Source organism: Gymnoscopelus microlampas, assembly GCF_963454915.1.
Source record: "Gymnoscopelus microlampas genome assembly, chromosome: 7".
In the NCBI taxonomy this organism is placed as follows: Eukaryota; Metazoa; Chordata; class Actinopteri; order Myctophiformes; family Myctophidae; genus Gymnoscopelus; species Gymnoscopelus microlampas.
This window is the reverse complement of record NC_139944.1, coordinates 16,710,938-16,723,948: the sequence shown is the minus strand read 5'-3', so window position 1 is coordinate 16,723,948 and position 13,011 is coordinate 16,710,938. Positions and strand designations below refer to the sequence as shown.

Here is a 13,011-nt window from a genome sequence, read left to right as displayed (position 1 = left end):
CTCTTATTTAAATTTATAGCTGGTATAACTGTACAGTAGTTAAAGTATTAGTGGGACTATAAAGTAGGGCTATAAATGTCTAGCCTAGATTTCGCTCTCTGGCAGCCGCAGATTTGTCTGCTTTCCAGACTAGTAAATGTCAGTGTATGCTGGTGACTTGCTCATGGTTTGGTGTGTGTGTGTTTTGTTTTTTAGGAAGAGCGGACCCAGATTGCATGCTGGGACAAATCCTGAAGATGCTCTTCAAGAACGATGACTTCACGAATGCAGTGAGTTGGTGCCTTTTTGTTGTTTTTACAGAAACAAACACCAGCACTCCCACCACAATGACTCCCACCACAATGACCCCCCCCCCCCCAGTAACAATACTCCACCAGACCTCATTCAATACTTCAGTCAGGAATTAACCAATTTTGGGCGGGAACCCCTATTTGTAACTATACTGTACCTTTCAGGACGGGAACCCCTTTTGGGGTTCTTGTTGCTATGTACAGTATATAGCAACATAGTACATTGGTTGTAATTATTTACGTTTTCACGTTTTTCAGAAAACTTAGGTCAAGATTTAGAAGCTGTTTTTTGCCTCTGGTCTTAATGGGTTAAAGGAAAATGTATTGTTTGTACATAGAATTGACTCCTTATTTTCCCACATTTTTGGCGGAGCCAATCAAGGATAGTCTAATTTTCTCCAGTCTAAGAAAATACAGGATAAATCTCATCTAATGAATATGAGTTGGAGAGACAGGTGATTTCCAAATGAATCAGGATGAGTCTCCTTGCCAGTAGGGTGACAAAAGCCAGAGGATCTTTTTTCAATTTTGGGAGGGAAGGCAAAGAAGTGAAAACTTCACTTTACCATTTACTGGTGTTCTGTGTGCTCCAGTTGTTGAACAGTTACATCATGACCAGCAGAGAGCTAGACCTCAACACGGCAGCCTGTCGTCTGCTGCAGAACATCATGCCTGGCCTGGAGAGTGGTGTGGTGTATCAGGAGAAGGTAGGACTCCATTTAAATACAGAGAAAAAAGGATTTACAGACACATTTTACTGTTTCTGTAGCTCATAATCAGAGTAAGCATTTGAAACCCGGTTCCCTAAACCTGGTCCTCAGGGACCCACTAGTATTTCTGGTTTTCTGTCCTACCAGGGAGTTAACTACATCCACTTAGTAGCCTTGGGAACCAACGGCATTGGGTACCAGTTTTATTGTCTTTGGTATGCCTTGGCCGTGGATTGAACCCCGACCTCCCAATCTCAGGCCACTGAGCTGGTAACATCCACCTGTAGTCTTTGTTATTCTAGCTGCCTGCTCACAGACGTTGCTATTAAAGGATACCACTGGAATGTGGAATGTCCATCAATCCATCATTATATAAAATCATGGACAAGTGTGTATGTATGTTTGTATGTATGCACAGCTTTATTTGAATTAACATTTCAAAATATTGCGCGGAAGCCATTCCCACTTTTTTTTTACTACTTTTACAATCGATTGCACATTTTCTCCCCTAAGTCTGCGAATATTCAAGGCTCCCATCCCTAATTATTATACTGTAACCAGAGTTTGTCTCTTCTGTGTGTATGCATGCACTGGAAAACCTTTTTTCTCCTTTTGGCTTTGTAGGTAGTATTTCGGAGAGCTCGGTTAATACATATGGAGGTGATCTCTGACTTTGTGTACGTCCACAGGAGGGCCTGGTAGAGAAGCTCTTCAGCTGGGCTCAGGAAGCAAAGAGACCGTTATGTGTGTATGCAACTGGCCTGTTGGCCAGAGCCATGAGCAGCCAAGAGATAGCAGCTAACTACAGGAATGAGAACTCTCAGCTGGTCAGTTATATGACACACACACAGACACACAGACACACACACACACACACACACACACACACACGCACACGCACACGCACACACAGACACAGACTATTGTGAGAACACTGAAGTAATTTCACCCTGTCATACCTCAGGTACCTATAATGATCCGCCGTCTGCGTGAGCTGCAGTCCCTAGAAGCCAAAATTCACAGTCCTCACAGGACCCAGGATCAAGCCCCCTGCACATCCACAGATGACAGCAGGTCCCACACTTTACAAAACTCTGCCATGCCCACAGAGAAAGAGGAAGAGGAGGGAGAGGAGGAAGATGGGAGGGAAAGAGATGGAGAGACAAGCAGGTCGGAGCCGCCGTCCAAACGCTTTTTCCTCGGCTCGGCTCAGAAGAACGCCAGCATCAGCGGAAGTTCCGGTCTGGTCCGACCTCTCCCTCCACTTGTGTACTCTTGTCCCTGGGAGACCGAGGGGAGGCCGGCAGGAGGTGGAGCTGTCGGAGGCAGGAGGAAATCGCTGCGAGAGAACGGCAGGAAGGCCAAACAGAAGCTGGATTTCGCTCCTTCCTCCGCGTCTGCTATGGACGACACCGGGCACGAGAGACGAGACGCCACAGGCAGCGAGCCGGCCAGTGGCACGGCTGGCACCTCCTGGTCGGAGGTGAGCTCCATCTCCATGATGATTGGCTCCGACTACTGCCTGTCGCCGCTGAGCTCCGCAATGGAGCAGAGGCTGATCCTCCAGTACCTAACACCACTGGGAGACTACCAAGAGGTGAGAGTCATAACATGTATAACTAACCCATTGAGACCTGAAGCCGATTCTAGAAATGTCTTCTAAATCCCAACAGTATTCTGAAAAAGAATTATGTTTCTATATCAGTGGTGCTCAAACTTTTTCATGTCAAGGACCCCCAAAATTATATGTATTTGGCCGCTGACCCCCATCTCAAAATATTTTGTTCCAGGGACCCCCAGAAGCAAAGATTTGAGTTAAAAATGTTCGCTTTAAAACAATATATATTCAAAGATTTGCACACATTTTCACAATTTCTCAAAAATAGCAGATCTACAAGCTCGTAGCGCGGCACTATGAGCTTGTATATCTGCTATTTTTTAATAGCCAAAGTATAAAATAATGCTTTTTAGCTCAAATCAAAAGGTGACACAGATGCGTTCCAGGTCTTAATGGGCTAATATATAAAACATCATCATAGCACATTCACTGTTGACACTGCAATGGCTGCATCTACAGTCACTTAACACAAGAATGAACAAGGCACACATACTACAGCAGTGTTACAGCAGTTTCTAACATTTCAAATGGCCATAACTCGTGACCATTGCTCTAGCGCCCACACATCAATACAGTAGTACCCTCTGAATACCAGCGCCCACGCATCAAATAGAGTAGTACCACCCAAATACCAGAGCCCACACATCAAATGGAGTAGTACTGCCTGAATACCAGCACCCACACATCAAATAGAATAGTACCGCCTGAATACCGCTTGGTGACCTACCTTCAAGTGGTGCTGAATGGACAGGGATTTAACATTGTTCCACTAGTTCATATATAGCTCAATGAAATGAACTCATCAAAGGCACCGCTCACTTTTTTTTTTTATGAGACCACAGTCTACTACAGCTATTCAATCACAGATTTCCTGTACCTCCTAGATCGATCTACTGTACGTACCCCCAGGAGTACTAGTACCTTTGACAATAGCGGTTCTAGATAAGCTAAATGAGTTACCCCACGTATAAACACTAAACTCTTGTACTAGGTATACAATATATTGTTGTAACCTTTAAGATAACCCTTAAGACATTTCTCTTCTTTCCCCCCTTTGTTGATTTAGAAACTGCGGTTGCTAATTTCACACACATTTTAGGCAGTTTTGTGTTCATGGTGACAACCATATAAACTATGATTCATAATAATCCTACAATTACACCACACACCTGCACACACATCAGGATACACTATACAAAACTGTCACATAGAGACCCAGGCCAAAACAGGTATTCTTATGTTTGTTCTAATATTATTTCCCCCACTTGTCTGTCTGTCTGTCAGCTGCTGGCAGTCTTTATGCAGTTGGACACCAGAGATCTGTTGATGAACTACTTGGACTTCCGGCAGACCAGCGATGTCCAGCTTACCTTTGACGCTTTACTGGTAATTCAATTACTGCTGCAGTTTGCTTTTAAACATGAGCAGGCAAGCTGTCAGTCATTCTCTGGTACCTTAAGACCAGCATTATTTTGAAGTTTGAGAAGGGTTCCAGTAAATCATATTTTAGTTTGTTCCTCCCCTTGTAGCAGCTGGGTCAGTGATAAACAGTTGTGTTGGTGAGGCCCTGTAGATGCATTATATTCACCACTTTAACATTCAAGGACACATTATCCTACATATCATGTTTACCTTTATAATGGGTCCGGCTTGCTCTCGGTTCTGTCTGGAATCCACTCTTTGAGTGACTTGGAAAAGAGGACCTCATATTGGTAGGCATACGTCATTTGTCAGTAAGTCATGACGTAACACATCTATACAGCCTATATAAGTCTGATGAACTGCTAGACCCAGTCATTCACACTCTGATATCTGAACATTTAAAAGAGTTCTTAGGGTATTGAGGCTTATGAAGAGAGAGGAGGGAAGGATGAGAGCAACTGGTAACTGGTGAGTCTTTTTTTGGTAGAATATTACCGTCAGCATTTAGCACTATTATCCTGATCCAGACCTGTCCAATATCTGCCCATTCAATTCTGTACCTCATCCAGCAGGAGAATTCAACCACCACCAACAACTGCATAATTGGTTAACTGATCATCTCCCTACCTGGTTGACTAAGCAGTGAAAGGATTTCTTGACCGATCCTTCCTTCATGGCGGCTTCTGAACTCATCCGTGACTATGATGACAACATCCCTGCCCATTTGGAAATCACCATGATGACGGCTGAGCCCCCTTCGATCCCACCCCTCCCGCATCGTCAGGTCGCCAACGGCAACTGGAGGGAGGAGGTGGGTACTGTCTGGTCTCCCGTGGCAACGGGCAAAGACGACGACAGCAGTGAGACTCTCCATAGTCTCCACCAAATCGGCTGTCACTGTGACGATGTTACGGTCCCGATCCCAGAGGGACACACCGACAACCCGCTGCCCAACGAGTGGTGGAAGTTCGGCATGGCCTACCTCTACGCCCTGTTTAACGCTCTCCTCACCGGGGTAATCATCACCGTGGTGCACGAGAGGGTCCCCGATAGACCCCCCCTCCCTGATAAGTTCTTTGACCACTGGGACGGAATCCCCATGGCGTTCACCATCTCTGAGGTCATCGTACTCGTACTGTGCGTACTGTGGCTTGTTCAGTGGCTGTCTTTAAAACATAAGTCTATCGTAGGTCGTAGATTTTTCTTCCTAGTCGGTACTCTGTACATGTATCGTTGCGTCACCATGTACGTTACAACTCTGCCCGTTCCCGGAAAGCACATCATCTGTGCTCCCAAATTGGACAACTCTACAGGGAGATTCTGGAGGACGTTACAGTTAGTCTCAAAGGGAGGTCTGACTTTGACGTCTGACACCATGTGTGGCGACTATCTCTTCAGTGGACACACTTTGATGTTGACTCTCCTCTACCTCTTCATCAAAGAGTACTCCCCGCCGCCCATGCGTTGTTGGTGGTACCGTTGGCTGTGTTGGTTGCTAAGCGCCACAGGGGTCCTCTGTGTCCTGATGAGTCGCGAGCACTACAGCATCGACGTCATCGTCGGCTACTTCGTCACCAGCAGGTTGTTTTGGTGGTACCACACAATGGCCAATACACGCACACTGCGACAGGCGCCCAACAACTACCTTTCGAGGGCCTGGTGGAACCCTTTGTTCGACTTCCTGGAAAGAAACGTGCAGACAACCGTCCCTGTTGTTTTCTCCTGGGAGAAAACGACAGTCTGCTCTACAGACAAATAAACGTCCTGCAGAGAGTGTCCTACAGAGTAGGGTTGCACAGGAATATTCACATTTCCCAATATTTGTGGCAGTCTCCAAATTTGATTTTCATTCAATTTTATATGTACTGTAGTAGTATAATAGTACTGTATGGTAAATGGGCAATTGATTTGTTCACTATGCTGACTATTTGATATTAACTCTTATACTGCCAAAAACGTTTATAAACGTTTTTGAGAATTAAGCTATTGTCTGCCAAAAAACGTTTATAAACGTTTAAAAAATTAAAATTAAAAACAAAATAAAAAAAAATCTAAAATTATTCTTTATTTTTGGGGTTTTTCCGTTCTTCACAAAGAACCAGGAGATAACATTTTCCAAAAAGTTGCTGCTCCATTCACTTCAATGTTAAAAAATAATGTTTTACCTGGAAACATGCTGGCAGAGGTGGCAAACTATTTTTGAAGAACCCTGGCAGTTTAAGAGTTAAATTCAAACTTAAGTGTAGAAGAGGCGGCTGCAGACAGTGCAGCCATAAGCTCACAATGCCTTAATCGTATATAAATAAACTAGAGATTTGGCCCGAACCTCTAGAGTTCGACACCTTCGTGCCACTGCCAATGTGACATTTATGGCCATATATGGAGATCTGTGTGTGTGTCAGTCCTTGTCCCTTGGGCTATTTACATTCATACACGTTACGCTTCATTTAAAGGGTGTTGCTTGCCCCCCAGAAGCTTGTAGGTCTGTTCGTTTTGGCGAGCGACACCGTCGTATGACGCAGTACAAAAGGTGGCACATTCCCTGCACGTACACACTGGTGTGTCTATTCTATTGGGCTTTATTCCACCCCCTCTCTCTCTGTCTCTGTCTCTCTCCCTCCAATCTTAGCCAATCAGGATGGAATATGAAAAATTGGACAGATCCGTCTTGATCATATGATTATAGATATAATACAGACATAATCGGTAGGAGTAATATTAAAAAATGAATTTGCAAAATTCGGGCCATAATAGGACAATGTGAAAAGTGTGGCGTTTCTTCCTCGGCCTAGTGGGAATGTGCGTGCAAAGTTCCACACCAATCGGATGCTGCGTTCATGATTTGAGGCATTTTGTTCAAAAGAGATGCCAATTGAGATCCAATTTTAGCCAATCAGGATGGAATATGAAAAATGGGACAGATCCGTCTTGATCACATGACTGTAGAGATAATGTGTACCGATTTGGGTTTTTAAAAAATACAGAAAGGCTTGTGCATTCGTATGACTCATGATGATTGTAATAGCAGTAATTATAGTGTGCTCTCTGTCTCTCCTCGCTAGTACCTGGCATCCCTGCTCCTCCATAAGAAGTTTGCTGCAGAGTTCATTGCACACGGAGGCGTCCAGAAGCTGTTGGAGATCCCTCGGCCGTCCATGGCAGCTACTGGTGTCTCCCTGTGTCTCTACTATCTGGCCTACAACCAGGACGCCATGGAGAGGGTATAAAGCAGTGGTTCTCAACCTCCTTAATGTCAAGACCCCAGTTTGCTATACATTGGTTTGTAAAAGAATACAGCTTAAACTGTAATAACCTGTGTGTGTATGTCCTTCCAGGTGTGTACTCTGGCAGACGGTGTTCTATCAGACATGGTGTCATATGCTCTGTGGTTGTTGGAGTCGTCTCACGCGTCAGGCTGCTGCCACGCCACCATGTTCTTCTCCATCTCCTTCTCCTTCAGGGCCATCCTGCAGCTGTTTGACCAGCACGACGGACTCAGACGACTGGTCAACCTGGTACAGCAACACCTCGTTTTTTTTGCTTTGCTTTGTCAGTGTAGTAGTGCACAAACCCCCCCTCCTGAGTGTTCATTTAACACTCAGGATCTAGCGAGGGAAAGGTCTGCACAGGAAAAGTGGGCGCTCTTGTCATTGCTGCTGGTATACTGTATGAATACACTCATCCACAATCCACTAATCAGCCACTTGGACATGAGCTTGACAGATACTGCATAGGGCAAATCACATTGCCTGTAAGTGCAGTGTGAGCCCATTCATTTTGAATGTGTCTTTGAATGTGACAGATTTGGGCACCAGTGCCAGTTGTGATATTAGACTTGACAGAACCTCTGCTAAAGGGAGTTTTTGGCAAACATTTTACAATAAATTATGCACCAATTTCATAATGCATTAACGATCACTAAAGAGATAAAAAATATATAGAATAAAAGACAAAATATGTATTTTTAAGTGTAATTTTCATTTGAGGGCTTCTGATGAGGTCTCTGTCACATGAAGACTACCACTTTGATGTTTTGATCTCTTTGACCTCTCTGTCCTTCTGACCCTTGCAGATCAGTACGCTGGAGATCCTAAACGTAGACGAGCAGGTGCCCGTACTGAGCGATGACCAGGTCTTCTCAAGCCGTCAGACAGCCAAACACACCTGTATGGCCCTGCGCAGGTACTGACCACACTGCAAAATTATATGCTGTTTCCTCACTATGATTCCAAGAACTTCTTGATAAGATAAACTAAAACCAAGACAAAACAAAGCTCAATTAAAACAAGATGGACAGTAAGTAACAAGGTGTGCCGTTTGAACCGCTCTTGTAGAAACATGCATACAGGCAGAATCAATCACTGATCAGGATTGCCCCTTATATCAACTAGACAAGGAAACGCAGAGCTAGGACGCATGATGTCAAAGCTTCCTTGGCTGTGCAGTGTGAGAGCACAAGGGATGCTTAACCCGTTCTCTGTGGCTTAACTTCATATTGCTGTTGACCATTTCCCAAAGCGTAATGTGTTTTTTTTTCTTTCGTGGGAGCCTTTGGATTTCATTCAGTACAGTATGAAAATCAATTTGCATAGACTTAACTTGATTGAGATTGGTAAACCAACACTAAATGTCATTGTGCTAGCGTTTACTTTTTGTTGTTATTATTGCATTTTGATACATTTTAAAGCACGGATTGATTTGAAAAGTCTATCCAGAAATTGTCGCTGGAGAAAAGATTGATTTACCAACAAAATTCTTACGTAAACAAGTCTAAAAATAAAAATCATTCATGGAAAATGGTCTACTACTATTAAGCCTAGCCTTTATTTTTGTCTAGCTTAATGTTCTGCCGTGTGCAGCAGTGTTAGCTTTAGTTGTAGTTTGTAATATTTTTTTATATTGTGAATGATTTTACTCTGCAGGTACTTTGAGGCTCACCTGGCAGTGAAAACGGAACAGGTCAAACAATCTCTCCACAGAACAGAAGGCGGCAGCACTGTACACCAGCAGCCATATTATAAGGTAGCATTGTGGATGGTCTGTGTATTACAACTTCTACTAATAATAGTAGTATATGTAGTATAGTAGTATATATCTGCTAGTAGTAGTACTATATCAGCTACCAATACTATATCATTTATATCAGTTATTAGGTGTAGTACTAATCAAACATTTTCATGTCAAGGACCATCGAATGAATATGTATTTGGCCAAGGACCTCCTTTTGAAAAGATTTTGTGCCAGGGACCCCATAAGAGAAGATTGCTCAAGATTTGTCATTAAATAGTGATCATAGAGGTCATTAAGCAGACTTATTTCTGGCCGCGTTTGCCCACTGCCAGCGATTTTTAGATTTTCTAACCTTTTTCAAGTAGTCACAGAATATTTATCTCCATTATGATCAATCCCCTGATGATTGCTAATCACTGAGGGTTATACTGTGTGGTTTCACAAATGTCAACGTGGTCATCACGACCTCGTTGACATTAATTGTCTGCCTTTGAAAATAGCATGTCTGGGCCAAAAATACATAGTAAAAAAGAAAGTACACACAAGCCGAGATACAGCCTTTTTAAGTAATAAGTTAAACAAGAAGTGAATGGAGCAGCAAATATTCGGGTTCTGAACGTTTTTTTTTCATAAAAAAAAAAAAACGTGATACAGTAACTCGTTCTTGGCACTCAGGGCATTCAGAAAAATACTCGTGATAACTCGTTCTTGGCACTCAGAGAGTTAAGTGTGTGTGTGTGTTTGTTTTCTCCTTCCAGCCTTGCTCGTACACCCGGGAGCAGGTGGTTGAAATGATGGAGTTCCTGATAGAGTGTGGTGCTCCTTATGTCCACTGGGAGCAGGCTGATGCCTTCTACAAGCTCTCCTGTGTTCCTCTGACACTGCAGCTCATCTCTACCGCCTGCGACTGGAGGACCTACTATGGAAGGTAACGCACTCCGGGTGCAGGGAGCCGTTCTTGAATGACATACAAGACATGTCTAAATTTTAGTTTTACACAAATGCTGCTTAACACTGGCATGACTGGGGTTGCATTATCCTACACACAGCCTGCTAAACGGTCAATTTGGACAAGAAATCAAGCTCTGCTATTGGTTCCTGTCTCACCTCTTTGGACCAGACTGACTGACACCTTCTCACCCACCCAGTGGGGGGTTCCATTGTCTTTTAAATAGCCATTCAACTCCACTGTGCTCAGTCAGTTAGCTCACTCACTCTGTTGTTGCAGGCAGAAACATTTTAAAAAGTAGTAATTTAGTAGTAATGGTAACTGCAGATTCTGTAAAATGTTTATAAAAAAAGCGTATAAAACAGTGCAAACTGTAGCGTCACATTAAACTCTTGAGGGAAACATGGAGCCTATATGAACGCTGAAGCCACTGTCTAATTACGTGACTATCTCCATTGTCCAAAACACATGGATATCTCTTGACAAACCAATATTATATTATATAATATTCACATTATTGTCTGAGCGTAAAGCTCTCATTCTATCAGCTGTTCACACTGACAGAAACGTCTCCTCTCCTCCTGCCTGTCAGCGTAACAAGAGAACACATCGCTATGTTCCACACATGTGCTCATTCCTGCTACTCCTGCGCTAAATATCTGATCTACAAACATAAAACAGTCGCTGGCTGACGAGCCCTCTGCTTGTAGATCAGTACTGTTGGCGCAGCATTGGGTTGCCAAATTTTGCGAGAGAAATGAGCAGTCAGGTCTATGAAAATGTTACTGCATGCGTTGTGCCCTGACAAAACAGTGAGGCATCAAACCATTGTGGGGTTTATAGCCGAGGCAAATTTGCAACCCCAGTCCCTGGTTAGGCCTTTTTATATAAATATTCACCTAATAAAAAAAAAAATACGAAAGGACATGGAGCTCTAATCTAAACAAGTATGAAAATATATTTATATCTGCAAAGTAACTAAAGTTTTCAAATAATTGTAGTGGAGTAAAAGTACAAGATTTGCCTCTGAGCTGTAGTGGAGTAGAAAATTATTACCATTATAATGTAATTATATATATAATTATAATAATAATAATAATAGAAAGACGTGGAAAAACAAGCCCAAAGTCGCTTAGAATAAGCAGACATGGCAACATGGCCACAGCAAAGTCTGCTGTCTACGGGCCGCTCTGTGGGGGGTCTCGAGGTGTAAAGTGCTCTAGGGAGGGGGAGAGAGGGGGAGAGCGATCAATTTAGCCGAAATAAAACGGCTGGGATGGGATACATTGTATGTATTTCATATTTATAATGAGTTAAAAAAAAAAAAAAAAACGGAGATGGTTTGAAACATATATTTAGGAAAAGTCATGAAAGGGGAACTTTCTCAGAGCTTCCTGAGAGAAGTTAAGCCACTTTCAATTCTCAAAATCGGTCCCATTGATTGCTTAGTCACGCGAGTGTTAACCCATTATGACCGGGAAAAGCATCTGTCATTTTAGATTTTAACCACTTTGACCATTATTTTATACTTTGGAGATTCAAAAATAGCAGATATTCAAGCTCATAACGCGGCAAGAGTGCCATGATATGAGCTTGTAGATCTGCTATTTTTGAAAAATCGTGAAAATGTGTGCAAATCTTTGAATATGTATATTTTTTAAAGCGAACATTTGTAACTATGAGCTTGTATATCTGCTATTTTTGAATAGCCAAAGAAATCTAAAAATGACACAGTCAGATGCTTTCCCGGTCTAAATGGGTTAATTAAGTTAAATTAAAACAAGGATAACATCCATTATCTTCTTTTCTCTCCTCTGTCCGTCCTTCCTCTCTGCAGGAGTGACACAGTGCGGTACGCCCTGGATATCCTGGCCATTCTGACTGTGGTTCCTAAGATCCAGATGGCACTGGTATCTCTGGATGAGACCCGCTCTCCCGACTCCACCATTGGTCCGTAAAGGAGCTGTTTTCTCCCTTCTATATCCTTCTCTTCTTTTGTTTGTTCAGATGTTCATGGTTTTTGGTTGACTTATGTCCTGGAGATTGAAGATTCAAAGTCCCACAACAGCTGGGAGTGTTTTGTTGGCTGAGAAGTGTCCACTGCACTGCAAATTGACACAGTACAAGCAAAATTATAAAATGCATGTCACATACCAATCTGACGTACACTACATTTTGTAAAGTCCAGCAAATTGACAAATGTAAACTTAAGCTTCTTGTCGACATGCAGAAGAAGACTGTGGTTGCACAGGGAAGCTCCCTGGGCCAATAGTATATAATGTAACTGCAAAAATAAGTGCATCAAACCTCGGTTAACCTTCCCTGAATTGTTTGCAGCTATGAGGTAAATAAAGTTCCCTGAAGTTTGACTTCCTGGCTTGTGTGTTTGTACAGGAATGGGTATAATCCTGGGCTTGGCAGAGGGAGAGGTGTTTGCTAATGACGCTGAGATCCAGAAGTCTGCCCTGCAGGTAACAAGTGATGCATAGACGCAGCTCCGGTGATGTCCAACGTTTAAAGCAGCTGTCCAGAATTTTGTGTTGACTAAAGTTACCTATTTTGTACTCTTGTACTCAGTGGTGGAAATGGCCTGGATTCGCTTTGGGAACCCTACCTTGGACTCATGCGCGCGTGCATGAGTCCCGTGCGCGCGCGCGAAATTTTGCGGTTTTGGGCGAAAATTTCGCGGTTTTGGGTGGATTTTGATTTCTGTTTTTGTCAACTTTATTTCGGTTTTAGGGTTAGGGTTTGGGTTAGGTTAGGGTTATGTTATTTCATTCTTATTTTTGCCTGATTTTACCAATTTATTATCAAAACATTTAAAATTAATTAAAATATATATATTATTTTGCTGAATCGATTGGGTGGGCCAGCTTTCTATGTAGGTGGGCCATGGCCCACCCATGGCTGCACCAATGATACACATGATGAAAACAGAGCTATATTGTCCAATTTGACCATATTGTACAATAAATACCTAATACTCTAAAACCAGTTCACCCGTGATACAAG

At 42.9% G+C, this 13,011-nt stretch overlaps 2 protein-coding genes across 3 annotated transcripts in view; both read left to right on the top strand.

The window, feature by feature from the left end:
* LOC311049338 (DDB1- and CUL4-associated factor 1-like) overlaps window positions 1-13,011 on the top strand; it is a 34,966-nt gene that overhangs the window by 5,536 nt on the left and 16,419 nt on the right. For both annotated transcript variants that reach the window (XM_084062893.1, XM_084062892.1), the window contains 12 exons: window positions 196-269; window positions 884-997; window positions 1,690-1,827; window positions 1,965-2,597; window positions 3,903-4,004; window positions 7,103-7,261; window positions 7,376-7,555; window positions 8,113-8,222; window positions 8,963-9,062; window positions 9,809-9,978; window positions 11,837-11,949; window positions 12,394-12,470. In XM_084062893.1, coding sequence (XP_083919019.1) covers window positions 196-269; window positions 884-997; window positions 1,690-1,827; window positions 1,965-2,597; window positions 3,903-4,004; window positions 7,103-7,261; window positions 7,376-7,555; window positions 8,113-8,222; window positions 8,963-9,062; window positions 9,809-9,978; window positions 11,837-11,949; window positions 12,394-12,470 — 1,970 coding nt within the window. The remainder of the gene's footprint in view (window positions 1-195; window positions 270-883; window positions 998-1,689; window positions 1,828-1,964; window positions 2,598-3,902; window positions 4,005-7,102; window positions 7,262-7,375; window positions 7,556-8,112; window positions 8,223-8,962; window positions 9,063-9,808; window positions 9,979-11,836; window positions 11,950-12,393; window positions 12,471-13,011) is intronic.
* LOC311049417 (phosphatidylcholine:ceramide cholinephosphotransferase 2-like) lies at window positions 4,714-5,799 on the top strand (the record flags this gene model as incomplete). The annotated part of the gene is made up of 1 exon (XM_084062989.1): window positions 4,714-5,799. One exon carries the CDS (start codon window positions 4,714-4,716, stop codon window positions 5,797-5,799), a length of 1,086 nt encoding a protein of 361 aa, XP_083919115.1.